General features: G+C 36.2%; 1 protein-coding gene across 2 annotated transcripts in view; it reads right to left on the bottom strand.

Moving 5' to 3' along the window:
• The window catches only part of LAMA3 (laminin subunit alpha 3), a 343,942-nt gene that overhangs the window by 164,542 nt on the left and 164,003 nt on the right, over positions 1 to 15,397 (bottom strand). For both annotated transcript variants that reach the window (XM_069099797.1, XM_069099798.1), the window contains exons 24-25: positions 12,983 to 13,125; positions 910 to 1,007 (exon numbers count right to left, since the gene is read on the bottom strand). In XM_069099797.1, the coding sequence (XP_068955898.1) occupies positions 910 to 1,007; positions 12,983 to 13,125 (241 nt within the window). The remainder of the gene's footprint in view (positions 1 to 909; positions 1,008 to 12,982; positions 13,126 to 15,397) is intronic.

Below are 15,397 nucleotides of genomic sequence, written 5' to 3'. Positions count from 1 at the left end.
TCACACAGCTAGTAAGTGTCTGGCGCTGGATTTGAGCTAAGTCTTCCCGACCCCAGGCCCAGTGCTCTATCCACTGGGCCACCTAGCTGTCTCAATCAATAAATACTTCCTAAAAACCTGGTATGGAACAGGCCCTCTTCTAGGGGCTGGGGATGCTGACACACAGTGCCAAAATTCAGTCAGCTCAGGCAGGGGGAGGCAGATTTCCTTTAAGGATTTTCATTATAGGAATCCTTCAGATGACTCTAACCACGGGACTTCAGTGTTACAAGTCAGGAACTATCAAACCGGATTCTATTTCAAGCTCAATTCTCCACAGGGTGAGCTCGAGAGATGCCCAAGAAGCATTCCTTTGGGCATGTAACCTGGGCATGCCTTAGCATTTCCACATGCCATATGGGATCGTGATAAGTGTTATGTCAGATAATATTTACCAAGTGCTTTAAGACTCTGATTATATAAAAGACATTCTGTTCCTGCAGATCAAAACCACAGTAATTACTGTGAGCTGGCGTTACAGAATGTCAAAGTGCAGCTGTGTTTTTGAGCCTTCCTCAGGCAGAATCTCTGTATTTCAAGCTAATGATTTAAGTGAGCTTGAGAGGCTTTTTCAGCTGATGTCACTGAACAAGAAAACTAAATACCAACTTGGGGACAGCAAGGTGGCACAGTGGATAGAGTATTGGGCTTGGAGTCAGGAAGACTCAAGTTTGTGAGTTCAAATCTGACCTCAGACACTTACTAGCTGTGTGACCCTGGGCAAGTCATTTCAGCCTGTTTGCCTCAGTTTCCTAATCTGGAAAATGAGCTGAGAAGGAAGTAACAGCTCACTCTAGTATGTTTGCCATGAAAACCCCAACTGGAATCACAAAGAGCAAAACACAACTGAACAACAACAAAAATACTAACTTCTCTTCAATAGGACCAGAATAGGCACAGGGCTTTGTGACTGGTAACTGCAAGATTGAAGCTTCATAATAGTCACTGGGTAGTAGCACCAGGTAATCCTAATTAAAAGAGAAAAAAAAAAGTGTAATTAAAAAAAACTCATCACCACATTTTCATAAGGAAATAACAAAACCAGCAATAATAGTAACCAAGGTGATAAACAGCTCCTCCCTGATTCACACATTTCTTATCAATATTTGTGTTCTCCACCCTGACTTTGTAGTCTATATATAGAATTGGTCTAGTCAGAGACCAGATTGTGATTCATTGGTATAGGGAAGAGATGTCAAACACTGGGCCCACAGACCACAGTTCTGACTCCTGAGTGCTGCCTGAACCAGATTGAAACGTAATTAGGAAGTGTTTAACAAAAATAAGTAAGAATACATTGGAACATAAATAATGTGCATTTGTGGTTTTCTAAGTCAATATGCAACCAGGAGGGATTCTCTATATACTTTGGTAGCCCTACATCTATTTGAATTTGATATTACCAGTATGGGGAACTCTCAAGCAAGGAAACCCCCTCTCCCAAGAACAGACTAGCACATAATCTAGAGGAGTAAGAATTTAAATGACTTTCCCAGGATCACACAGGCAGCATGTGTCAGAGACAGGACTTGAACCCAGATCTTCCTGACTTCATGCCCGCCCTTTATCTACTACCATTGTTTCTCTAGCATATATATATATATAATTACTCACCAAATCTATTTTCAAGCTTAAAAATTCAATTTTCAATGTAAAAAAAAACTTAAGAATTTAAAGGGGGTAATTTTACTGTCTCTAAGTTATATATAAATTTTAAAATATGGATCAAAAGAAGAAAAATTATCTCTAACCAGTGACACTGTAAAAAAAAAAATTACACAAGTGTCCCAAAAGTTTTGGTGCAGTTTTAAGTTACTGAAGATTAAACTATTGAAGACTAATACTTTTGGAACACTCTGTTGTGACTATATTAGGAACTGTGATTTTTCTCTTTTTAATTCCTGCTCTGTATTAACACTCAGAAAACACTACCATGTTAAGTCATGATTTGTAGCCCTAATGAAGCATGTAACTAAAATGCCCTAAATTGTGACTTAAGAAATAAGGAGAACGTACAAATCCCTCTGAGTTTGCCAAGTTAAGCCCATGAGGAAAACTTGGCTAGTTTTTCACAAAGAAACAAGGCTCAATCAGAGGCTTTGGCATGGAATGATACAGAAGTATTTGTGTGTGTGTGTCCCTATGTAATTCCAGGAGACACAGATGAAATATCCTGACTGGGGACTAATCTTTGCAAGGATTGTTGGCCTTTTTTCCTTCCCACTGGTCCAAACTGGCACTGGGAACAGCACTCACAGGAAACGAGAAACGTTATGGGAAGGTTTAGACAAAATGTTTCAGTTGACTCTCAAATACAAGATATACCCATTGAGCAGAATGCCATATCAATGTTACGCCTGGTATTTCAGCAAGAATAGAAATTAATACTAAATTTCATTAGTAAGAACATATTGCTAACCTACCATAGTTTTAAGAAGATTTAAAAATCTAACAGACTGTATTTAAAGACATCAGGGGTTTTCTTGCTAACATTCATTCCTGCCTTGTTTTCAGAACCACCCCTGTGTTTAACCCATATTCTTAGATTGCCAACTATATAGAGAGACAGCTCCTCCTGTCTTTCCTGGGGAGGAAGGTGAGGAACCCGGTTTTCTCATACAGGCAAAGTACCTACTGAAATCTTGTCACTCCTGAGCATTTTCTAGGGAAGCATTTAGAACAGAAAGTCTGCATGTAATTCATTGCCTTTTCCCCATATATCTGCATATGTGCATGTGTTGGCACATTTATAAATATTAATATACTCCTATGTCTATGCCATAGCTAATATGCATTAAATGATCATAAATTGAAAGAGATTCCTGTTGTCAACATTTCTACGTTGCTTTTCTCAGCCTCGTGATCTAAAGAAAGTCTTTTGACTTGATAAAGGGCTGTTAGAATATCAAAATATTGTGGTGGGTCTGACAAAGGATAAATTGTTTTTATGTTGTCTCTTTTGTCCCTAAAGGTAAATGTTGGAGCCTTTTGCTTTTACTTCAGTAGGATAGACCTTAACAGATAGCTAACATAAACAAATTATTAAGTTGAAAACATATGTATCAGCATCAATACAATAAACTAATTTGGGTGAGAAGCATAAGAAGGAAGAAAGAAGAACTCTGTTGTACCTTTATAAGGTACTGTCTTTTTAAGGTCCTACCCTTTTCATATAAAGCAGTTTAATGCTGAAAGGAGCAGAAAAAATATTTTTGTGTAAAGAAAAATCATTATATGAACTGATAAAGGATGTAAAATATTGCTGTGGTTATAAATGAACACTTTGATGGCTTAAGGGATCAGCACTAGCTAGTGTGTGTATGTATGTATGTATGTATACACACATGTATTTGCATATGTTTATATGTGCACACAGAGATACACACGTGTATCTGTTCATACATATATTTGTGTGTATCTATATATGCATGCACATATATGTTTAGATGTGTATATGATAGCTAGCACTTTCAGGTATGCAAGACACTTTACATATGTTTACATATGTTACCTCTTTAAGAACTTCAATAAAAATGTTAAAATATGTGTATGAAGAAATACAGTTATCAGATTGATCTGAGTAGTCTGGGACAGAAAATTAACAGTGGTATAAATGTAAAGACTTATATCACCTTGTGAAGGATGAAGGGTTTGCCTCATTGTATGCCAATAGTTTGACAGTTTAAAGGACAGAGAAGAACTGTATTTTAAAAATGGGAGAAATGTGAATGGGAGAACTTAGGTTCAAGGACATAGGAGATGGTGCACTGTGTCACGAGCTTAACTCTGCAGGCATAGTGGTATCTCATGTTACTAACAATAAGGGTTTTAGGATGTAAGAGAATAAAACCAAAAAATGAGAAATCACAAAGCTATTTGGAGACTGAGGGATAATTTTTTGTTTTTGCTTTTTTTGGAAGGGGAAGGCAGGGCAATTGGGGGTAAGTGACTTGCCCAAGGTAACACAGCTAGTAAGTGTGTCAAGTGTCTGAGGCCGAATTTGAACTCAGGTCCTCCTGATTCCAGGGCCAGTGCTCTATTCACAATGCCACCTAGCTGCCCTGAGGGATAATTTTTAAAGGTCTGCTAATTTTATAAGAAAAATTTAGTGAGTTGTTGCTTTTAAGTGACAGGTGAGTCACCAAGTGCCAGGAGTTCTAAAGAGCTGAAGCTGAAGCAGAAGATTATTTACTTCCTTTGTTTCTGAGAGGAAAAAAGTATAAATGGAAAGTCAGATGTTGTAGCTGCAGCATAGGATGAGATATAGACATATAATTGGACACTGCAGAATTATAGCAAGTGAAGAGATTCTGGACTTGTTTGCCTTGCTTAGAGAGTCTACTTGACTTGTTTGATACCATTTGATTGAACAATAGAATCCAACATTAACTTTAATAAAGTTTAATAAAGTTTCGCATCAAGAAATATAGTGGAAAAATCAGCAAACAGCAAAAAAAGTCCCTAATCATTAAAAGCTACTATAATGGGGGCAGCTAGGTGGTGCAGTGAATAAAGCACCAGCCCTGGAGTCAGGAGGACCTGAGTTCAAATCCGGCCTCAGACACTTAACACTTACTAGCTGTGTGACCTTGGGCAAGTCACAACCTCAATTGACCTGCCTTCCCCCCTCTAAAAAAAAAAGGAAAAAAAAGCTACTATGATGAAAGGGAAGATCAAGACACAAATTCAGAAGACAATGAAATAAAAAAACAAAGCCTCAAAGAAAAATGTGAATTGGACACAAGTCCAACAAGAATTCCTGGGAAAGTTAAAAAATGCTTTTCAAAATCAAATAAGAATGGCAGAGGAAAATTAGGTAAAGAAATGAAATTAAAGGAAGAAAATTGTGAAAAGACAATAGCTTGGTAAAAGAGGCACAAAAAATTTTGAAGAAAATAATACCTTGAAACAAAGAATTGGCCAAATGGAAAAAGAAGGACAAAAATTCACTGATGCAAATTCCTTATAAAGAAGAATTGGACAAATGGAAAAAGAGATACAAAAGCCCACTGAAAAAATAATTTTTTTAAAAATTAGAATTGGGCAAGTGGAAGCTACTGACTCCCTGAGACATCAAGAAACAATAAAATAAAGTCAAAAGAATGAAAAAAAAATAGTAGAAAAAGTGGCATATCTCATTGGAAAAACAACTGACCAGGAAAGTAGATTGAGGAAAGATAATTTAAGAATTATTGGTATCCCTGTTTGTGTCTAATGGTAGCCATCTCTAGGGTGGGTTGGGGGGAAAGGGAAGTAAAAAAAGATTTACATGGTAAGTTTATTGTATATTTAGAGGTAAATAATGGATTTGCAGTTTAATGTGCAATCATCTTTTTCATTACCTTATGTTATGGAAATGCTTGTTTTATTTAATAAATTAAAAAACAAAAAAAAACTGACTATAATCCTCCAAGGGAAACAATGGATATTTAGTGAAAATGAGGACTTCAAAGTATTCCTGATCAAAAGACCAGAGCCAAATAGAAAAATGTAGACTTTCAAATACAAGACACAAGAGAGACAAAAATGGAAACATTTAAGAGAAATCATGAGGGACTCAAAGTTAAACTGTTTACATTTCTATATGGGAAGATGATCACGTATCTTCTAAGATTTTTATAATTATTGGGGCAGTTAGAAGGATTCTACACAGGAGGAAGGGGCAGAAGTGAGTTGATTATTTTGGGATGATGTAAAAAAAAATTAATAGGTGAGAAAGAGGGATCCTATAGGAGAAGGGGGTAGGGAGAATCATCTCACATAAAAGAGGGGCACAAAGAAGAGCTTTAATGGAGGGGGACATGGGGGAGGGGTTATTGGGCAATGCTTGAATCTCACTTACATCTAAATTGGTTCAAAGAGGGAAAATATATAATATATTATATATGTATATACATATATACAGTATATACATACATATTCAATTGTTAATAGAAATCTATCTTATTCAACAGAGAAGTGGGAGAGGAAGGAGACAAGAAAAAGGAAGGATGATTAAGGAGGGGGTGGATAAACGAAGGCAATAATCAGAAGCAAAATAATCATTAGAGGAGGGGCAAGATAAAAGAGAGGACAGAGAGAAGAAAACAGAATGGAAGGAAATGCACACTTGGCAATCATAACTGTGAATGTGAGTTGGATGAAGTCACCCATAAAACAGAAGTGGATAGCAGAATGGATTAAAAACAAGGATCCAATAACATGTTGTTTACAAGAAGCACTTTAAACTTTAAACAGAGAGACGCATAAAGAGTTAAAATAAGGGACTGGAGCAGAATCTATCACGCTTCAGCTGAAGTAAAAAAAAAAAGTGGTAGCAGTCATGATTGAAGACAAAGCAAAAACAAAAACAAAATTAATTAAAAGGGATAAGTAAGGAAACTACAACTTGCTAAAAGGAACCATAGACAATGAAATAGTATCAATACTAAACAAATTTGCACCAAATGGCATGGCATCCAAATTCTTGAGGAAAAAGTTAAAAGTTAAATAGGAGGAAATAATAAAACCATACTATTGGGGGAGCTCAACTTTCCCCTCTCAGAGTTAGATAAGTCTAACCATAAAATAAATAAGAAATAAATCAAAGAAGTGGATAGAATCTTAGAAAATTATATATGATAGACCTCTGGAGAAAACTGAATGGGAATAGAAAGAAGTATACCTTGTTCTCAGCTGTACATGACACCTTCACTAAAACTGATCATATATTAGGGCATAAAAACCTTACAACCAAATGCAAAAAAAGCAGAAACATTAAATGAAACCTTTTCAGATGATAATGCAATACAAATTATGTTTTATAAGGGGCTGTGGTAGTATAGATGAAAAGCTAATCCTAAAGAATAAATGGGTCATAGAACAAGTAATGGAAACAATCAATAATTACATTAAAGAGAACCACAACAATGAGACATTTAAAAATTTGTGAGTTGCAGCCAAAGCAGTACTTAAGGGAAAATTAATATTTCTAAATGCATACATCAATAAAATAGAGAAAGAGAAGATCAATAAATTGGGCATGAAACAAACAAAAACAACTAGAAAAAGAACACATTAAAAATATTTAATTAAACACCAAAATGGAAATCCTGGAAATTGAAAGAGAAATTAATAAAATTGAAAGGAAAAAAAAAGCTATTGACCTAACAAATGAAACCAAGAGCTGGTTTTATGGGGGGGGGGGGGGCAATAAACTAGATAAACCATTGGCTAATTTGATTTTAAAAAGAAGAAAATCAAATTACCAGTTTCAAAAACAAAAAGGGTAAATGCAACAGCAATGAAGATGAAGTTAATGCAATTATTAGGAGTTATTTTGCCCAATTATTTGCCAGTAAAACTGACAATATAAGTAAAATGGATGAAAATTTACAAAAATATTAAGATGCCCAGATTAACAGAAGGGGAAACAGAATACTTATATAACCCTATCTTAGAAAATGAAATGGAACAAATCATCAATGAGCTCCCTAGGAAAAAAAGTCACAGGACCAGAAGGATTTATAAGTGAATTCTACCAAACATTTAAGAAGCAATTAATCCTAATACTATATAAACTATTTTTTTTAATAGGTAAAGGAGTCCTACTAAATTCCTTTTAGGACATAGATATCATTTAATTTTTTTTTTCTTTTTGGAGGGCTATTGGAGTTAAGCAACTTGCCCAAAGTCATGCAGCTAGTAATTGTGTCAAGTGTCTGAGGCTGGATTTGAACTCAGGTCCTCCTGACTCCAGGGCCAGTGCTCTATTCACTGCACCACCTAGCCACCCCATAAATATCATTTTTATACCTAAACTAGAAAGAGCAAAAAAGAGAGAGAGAGAGAGAGAAAACTACAGATGAATTTTCTTAATGAATATCAATGCAAAAGTTTGAAATAAAATACTAACAAGGAGATTACAGAAATATATCATAAAGATCATATACTATGACCAGGTGTAGCAGCAAGCACCCCAAGTGTCCTCAGGGTGGCTGCCCCTACAGGTTCTTGGATCTGCTTTGTTAAAGGAAAGCAACTCAAAATGGGTTAACAAGCTTACTTTAATCAGTCATACATATATTGTTTACCTTGTTCAGGAGAAAAGGTTAGCACCCCGAACTTCAAAGTATACAGGCAGAATTATCAAGACAGAAACAGATCAAGTAGACAGATTTCCAAACTGTCCAACCATTACATCCATACCCAGTCAACATCTGGGTTTCCACATCTGGGTTTTTCAAAGCCGGGGGGGGGCTCAGGACAACGGCTTCCCAGAATCCATATCAAATCACAGAACACTTCTCAAAGTGAGCCCCCAAAACAAAGCTTCACATCAGGGCTTATATAGCCTTCTCCTGGCTCAGAGAATGTAACAACCTTCTGGACCCACTGGCCAATCAAGAAGTATCTACTGAAAAACAAGCCTCCCACCCCAGGCTCCAGGAGCACGTTAGCCTAGGGGCAGGGAAGGTCTTTAAATTTGCATTTCCATTACACCAGGTGGGATTTATAGCAGGAATTCAGGGCTTGTTCAATATTAGGAAAACTATAAGCATAACTGACCATAACAATAATAACAAAAATCATATGATTATATATCAGTAGATGCAGAAAAAAAGTCTTTGACAAAATACACCCATTCATATTCAAAACAGTAGAAAACATAGGAATCAAAGCCTTTCTTAAAATGTTAAGTAGTATCTATCTAAATTCAAATTGTATGGAAGAGACTTTTGAGAGTTCTTTGGATAGCAAGGAGATTGAATCAATCAATATTTAGAGAAATTAATTCAGGCCATTCACTGAAAGTTCAGATATTAAACCTGAAGCTTAAATACTTTGGTCAGATAATGAAAAGACTGGACTCATTGGAAAAGACTGATGCTGGGAAAGAGTGAAGGCAAAAGAAGAATGGAACAGCAGAGAATGAGATGGACAGATAGTGTCATGGAAGCAATGAACATGAGATGGTGTAGGACAAAAGGGTCTGGCTTGCTAATGGTGCACAGGGTCACAAACAGTCAGACATGATTGAATAAGTGACTAACAAATCTATTTAAAAGCAAGAGCAAGCATTATCTGAAATGGGGATAAGCTTGAAACCTTATCAATAATCAGGAATGAAGCAAGGATATCACTACTATTATTCAATGCTGTACTAGAAACGCTAGCTATAGCAATAAGAGAAGAAAAAGGAATTGAAGAAATAAAAATATGCAATGAGGAAACAAAAATAAATCACTCTTTGCAGATGATATGATGGTATATTTAGAAAACCCTAGAGAATCAACTAAAAAACTAGTTGAAACCATTAACAACTTCAGCTTATTTGCAGGATACAAAATAAACTCACATAAATTATCAGCAATTCTATATACTACCAACAACACCTAGCAAGAAAAGATAGGAAAAGAAATCCCATTTACAATTACTACAGATAATATAATATACTTGGGAGTCTACCTGTCAAGTAAATCCAGATACTGTATTACCACAATTACACAACACTTTTCACACAAATAAAGATAGATCAAAATAATTGGAGAAATATTCATTGTTCATGAGTAGTCCAAGTCAATATAATAAAAATGACAATTCTACCAAAGTTAATTTACTTATTCAATTCCACACCAATCAAACTACCAAAGAATTATTTTATAGAACTAGAAAAAAATAGTAACAGAATTCATCTGGAAGAACAAAAGGTCAAGGATACTAAGGGAATCAATGAAAAAAAAATGTTAAGGAAGATGGCCTAGCAACTGCAGATTTCAAACATATTACAAACTGGTAATCATGAAAACAATCTGGTACCGGTTAAGAAATAGAGTGATGGATCAGTGGAATAGCTTAGGCACACAATACACATTAATAAAAGACCATAGCAATCTTGTGTTTGATAAACCCAAAGATACAAGCTTCTGAGGTAAGAAGTCAACATGTGACAAAATCTGCTGGGAAAACTGGAAAGCAGTTTGGCAGCAACTAAACATAGACCAACATCTCACACCTATACCAAGATGAGGTCAAAATGGATAAATGATTTAGACATAAAGGGTGATGTCACAAGTAAGTTAGGGGAGTGTGGAAAAATATACCTGTCAGATTTGTGTATAAGGAAAGAGTTTATGACCAAGTAAGAGATAGAGGGGATTATAAGAAATATAATAGATAATTTGATTGCATGAAATTGAAAAGCTTTTGTCAAAATTAGAAGGAAAAGAGGAAACTGAGGAAAAAAATTTGCTCCAAGTTTTTCTGATAAAGGCCTCATTTCTCAAAAATGCAGGGAACTGAGCAAAATTTATAAAAACAAGAGCCATTCCCTAATTTATAGCAGCTCTTTTTGTGGTGGCAAAAAATTGGAAATTGAGGGGATACACATCAATTGGAGAATGGATGAAAAAATTGTTATATGATTGTGTTGGGATAAAATTGTTCTATAAGAAATGGTGAGTGGGATTTTTCCAGAAAAACCTGAGAAGACATATCGACTGATGCAAAATGAAATGAGCAAAACCAGGAGAAACTCTACACAATAACAGCAATATTGTAAGGATGAACAACTGTGAAAGACTTAGCTATTCTGATCAAGACAATGGCCCAAGATGATTCCAAAGGATCCATGATGAAAAATGCAGAGAAAGAACTGGTGAACTATGAATGCAGATTGAAACACATTTTTTTATTTTTTAAATTTTTATTGTTTTACTTTGTTTTTTCTTTTGCAACATGGCTAATATAAAAATATGCTTTGCATGACCTCACCTATATAATCAAAATAGAATTGCTTGCCTTCTCATAGATGGGAGAGAGAAGGGAGGGAGAGAGAGAATTTGGAATTCAAAATATTTTAACACGATATTCAAAATTTTTATTGTATAATTGGAAAATATTTAATGAAGTAAAAATAAATTTTCAAAGATCACTATCGTGCAGTCGGTGGCATGATGGATAGAACACTGGATCTTGAGTAAGGAAGACCTGAGATCAAATCCAGTCTCAGACACTTACTAATTGTGTGACTTTGAGGAAACCACTTAACCACTGACTGCCTCAGTTTCCTCAATTGTAAAATTGAAATAATAACTTGAGATTGTTGTGAGGATGAAATGAGATAATATTTGCAAAATGCTTGGAACAGTGCCTAGTATGAGGTAGGTGCTTAATAAATGCTCATTTCCTCCTTTCCTCCAGATTTGAATCACTGCATGTCTTACCCAACTACTGATTCCCCAGGGCTATGATGTTCACTTATATCATATACGTAATTCCTATTAGTGCATTCTCTTAGTGTTGTTTATACCAAGTTGTGCTTCTTGGTATAAACATCCCCATTCATTCCTGGGTCACCCCAACCAGCACCATCAGCCACAAATGTCCTGAATGCTATCTCTTGTTTGGCAAATATTCCTGTAATATCTGTGCCATCAAATATCTCAGAGGTTAGGGTTCTAAGACCCAGGGATGAGTGCTTACATGGAAAACATCATCTCATTCTTGTGTTTTTCTCTTTGGCCTGATAAAACAGCCAATTCTAATCATTAGCAATGATTGCTCCCTGACCACATGTTCCTTGGCTCTGAGAAAAGACTTGTTGGCTCAGCTAAGAGAGATTGATGCAATCAGCACACTGCGGATGTATTCTATTCACTGCACCAAGTGAGGACTCATGACTGCCCTAAGAAGTTCTGACTAGAAAGGTGATAGACAGAACATTTTTGACCTTGAAATATGACTTCATTGATATATAGAATTCCCAGTGAGGAAATTTCCTCTATCGATGCATACAGGAATTGTTCTGCAATTTTCAGACCGAGACAGTGCTCAGTGGTGCTGAGAAGGGAAGTGACTTGCCCAGGGTCACTTAGCCAACATACAGCATTAATAAAGGTGCCAAAGTCTAAAACTGCACCCACACTTTTTGGGATACCTTTTTATTTTAAAAAAGGGGTCAAATATATTAGATTCCCAAAATAACCTTCAGAGGAATAATTCCATTATGGGTTTTCCTATAATAACCCTATATATATATATATATATATATATATATATATACATACACATATACGTGAGTTTCCCCTATAATAACCCTACTTATATGTGATTTTGTATGATGTAACTTTTGCTCATTAATCCAATATCCAACAAACATTTATGAGGCACTTGGTATATGTAGATCACTGTGGCAGACAAGGGACTAGAAAAGAATATGAAGTTTAGGAGCTTGATAACTATTGGTGATAAATTCTTTTTTTAAGATACTCGATTCAGCAACAAAATATTGTCCAAGTATTGAATGATGAAAGAAGAAGCAACTTGTTGAAGGCCTGCTTGGTTTACCATATTTCCAAGGCTATGCCAGAAGCTGTCATCTTGGGAGGATCCTACTGAACTTGAAACATGGGTCTTATGATAGACTGTACAGGCTCAAATGAACTGCAGTCACATTCTGAGCCAGACCATTTACAATGGTGTTGGAGGAAAGAGTATTCACAGATACAGATCCTTGGATTATGGTATACTTAAAGTAAATATCACAACAGAGGATTTTTACTCAATTTGTGGTACTTATTTACTCTTTAGCTTCATCCTATTTAATTACTAGAAAGGGAGAGAGTGATTTATAATGGAAACCCCCAAGTGGATTTTTGAATGAAAAAGACATAGATTTGATTAGTCGATCTTATCAATTATATGCTATAATTGCCTAGGTTTCTGTTGTTTTTAGCTAGCAGGGAATAGGTTCTGCAATCTATACATGATACTTCATCAAAACTGGAAAATCTCTTGTGAGAAGGAGCCATCCTGTATTCATCCCTTAAAAATGAATATCATCAACTTCCATATTTAATCTACCAGGAAAACCTTCTTTGCCACTATAGGTCATACTCTCTTGTAGCACTTGCTTTGAAAAAATATCACACCCAAATCTCTTTATTCAGAACCACTGTCTTACCAGAAGGACGCCCTCAGCCTTTATACTAACGGTCCATGTTCCTGGAGTGAGGGAAAATGGATCTGCAAAACCATTTCCTGGGACAGTGACAAAAGCTGGCTCTTTGCTAGGCAGGAAGACAATCTCTTTGCTTTGAACAGCACCTGTCAGGGGGAAAACATACTGAGTACCCAAGAGACATTCAACAGGTTCATTGAGTGAATGAATATGAAGATATTTTTGTAGCTGCCAAAGTTATCATTTCAAGCACTGGGGTACATATCCGAGAAAGTTATGTGGGTTAGTTAAGATGAAACATCGATTTTGTTCCCTTAAAAGTTGGCTAGGTGGATAGTGGATAGAGCACTAAGCTTAGCCTCAGAAGACCTAAATTATAATCTAGACTCAGACACTCACTAGCTGTATAACCCTGGGAAGGTCACTTAACCTCTCTTTGCCTCAACTTCGTTAGCTGTAAAATGACAACCCCCTCCCAGGGCCTTTTGTGATATTTGTAAAGTGCTTAGCACAGTGCCTGGAATATATTAGGTGCTTAATAAACGTTTGTCTCTTTCCTATCTTCCTTCCTTTCTCCTTCTTTCCTTCCTTCCATCCTTTCTTCCTTCTTTCCCTCCTTCTTTTCTTCCTTCCCTCCTTTCCTTCCTTCCCTCCTTTCTTCCTTCTTTCCCTCCTTTTCTTTCTTCCCTCCTTTCCTTCCTTCCTTCCTTCCTTCCTTCCTTCCTTCCTTCCTTCCTTCCTTCCTTCCTTCCTTCCTTCCTTCCTTCCTTCCTTCCTTCCTTCCTCCATTTCCTTCTTTCTTTCTGACATGTGCTGGCGTGTGCCTAGAAGAGCACTGGGTAAGAAGCCAGGACACCTGGATTAGACATAGCCTAACTCTGTGATCTCAGATAAGCACTTCCTTTCTCTGTCTCTCACTTTCCTGATCTGTAAGATAAAACAGTTGGACAAGAAGATCTCAAAGGTCTTTTTATCTCCTATAAATCTATAAGCATTGATTGACACAAATCATAAAATAAACCTATTAATAAGACTTAATCTGGACATAGCTTGATTACAAATTTTTATTGGTCTTCTAAACTCAAACTCCCAAAGGTCCTTACTTCTAAAAACCTATTTAAAAATTGATTCTTTCTTTCCTTCCTCCTCCTTCCATCTTATTCCTCCCTGTACCTACAGCTCCCTCCTTGTACTCTAAGCAAGACAAGGCCACCACACTGAGGTTACGGAGGTAGAATTATGATATTGTGCCAGTATGCTTTATAGTTTGGTCTGATGCTATTCCTGTCTTCTATAATCAAAGAAAATCTAGACTCACTGTACTTTTAATCTCTTTAAATCATCTCTTTCTCATGGGAAAGATCAAATGTTTAGTAAATAATTTCATAGAGAAAGTTGGAGAAACTAAGTTGGGATGTAAGGAAATCCCTATGTTGCTATGACGTGAAAAATTATTATTTAAGACTTAAAATCGATCCTCTTGATCTAAACTGAGGCTATTCCAGTATAAGATAAGCTTCATTAGATCTCATCAGTTATTGATTTTTAGGGTATAGAAAAGAGTAAAATCTAGAAAAATAAATCCAAAGTACTATGTGGTCCTAGAAATGATATTTTGTCAATTTGTTTAAATAAACATGGTCCCTGCACTCAGAAAGCTTATAGCTACAAATATCATTGGTGCATAAATCTAATACAGGAGGAGAAATAGTGAATAAGAATAATAACAAAGCAAATGACAAGTAAATGAAAATTGTTGTAATGGTAATGATCATTTGAAGATCTTCCCTGACCCTTAATAAGCCTAAGGGAATTTGAAGACCTTCCCTGACTTGAAGATTTTCCCTGCCCCCTAATAGGCTGACTGTAATCACATGGAGCCTGTGGTGGGAGGAGTTTGCTGAAGGGTAGAGCAGAGCCCACAGGAAGTTGGGAGTCAGAGATGATAGATGGAGGGAGGAGAGAGGATGGCAGGCAGACAGGTAGGCTTGTGAATAAATGTTTGTTTGTGGGAAGGCTAATGGATGGTGTGGCTCTCTGCTACATTGCAGTGTGTTAAGTTCTATGTTGCTATGATGGATTTGGTTTCCTGGTGTTGGGATTCAGTTTTATGATGTCTGAATAAATGTTTTGCTTCTATCTTATATATGGAGAGTCTGTTACATTTTGCAATTGAGCACTATGTCAGCATATTTACAGTCACCATTGGCGCCATGAATATTGCATTGGCGCTACAATTGTGTACAAACAAATAGGTACAAATGATAACAAAGTGCTGGCATGTGTCTAGAAGAGCAGTGAATTAGAAGACAGGAGAAAAGAAGTCATGACCATTTCCTATTTAAACAGGGGAGGGGTGGGAACTTTGATGCTTCTTTCCCAGGTACCTTGACCAAAACATCAACAAAAGAAAAGGAG

The sequence above is a fragment of the Petaurus breviceps genome, unplaced genomic scaffold (genome assembly GCF_028583685.1).
Source record: "Petaurus breviceps papuanus isolate PSGF00001 unplaced genomic scaffold, PetGlider_PUasm1.0 38, whole genome shotgun sequence".
Taxonomy (NCBI): Eukaryota; Metazoa; Chordata; class Mammalia; order Diprotodontia; family Petauridae; genus Petaurus; species Petaurus breviceps.
The sequence above is the reverse complement of the archived record's forward strand: the minus strand, read 5'-3'. Positions and strand labels throughout refer to the sequence as shown.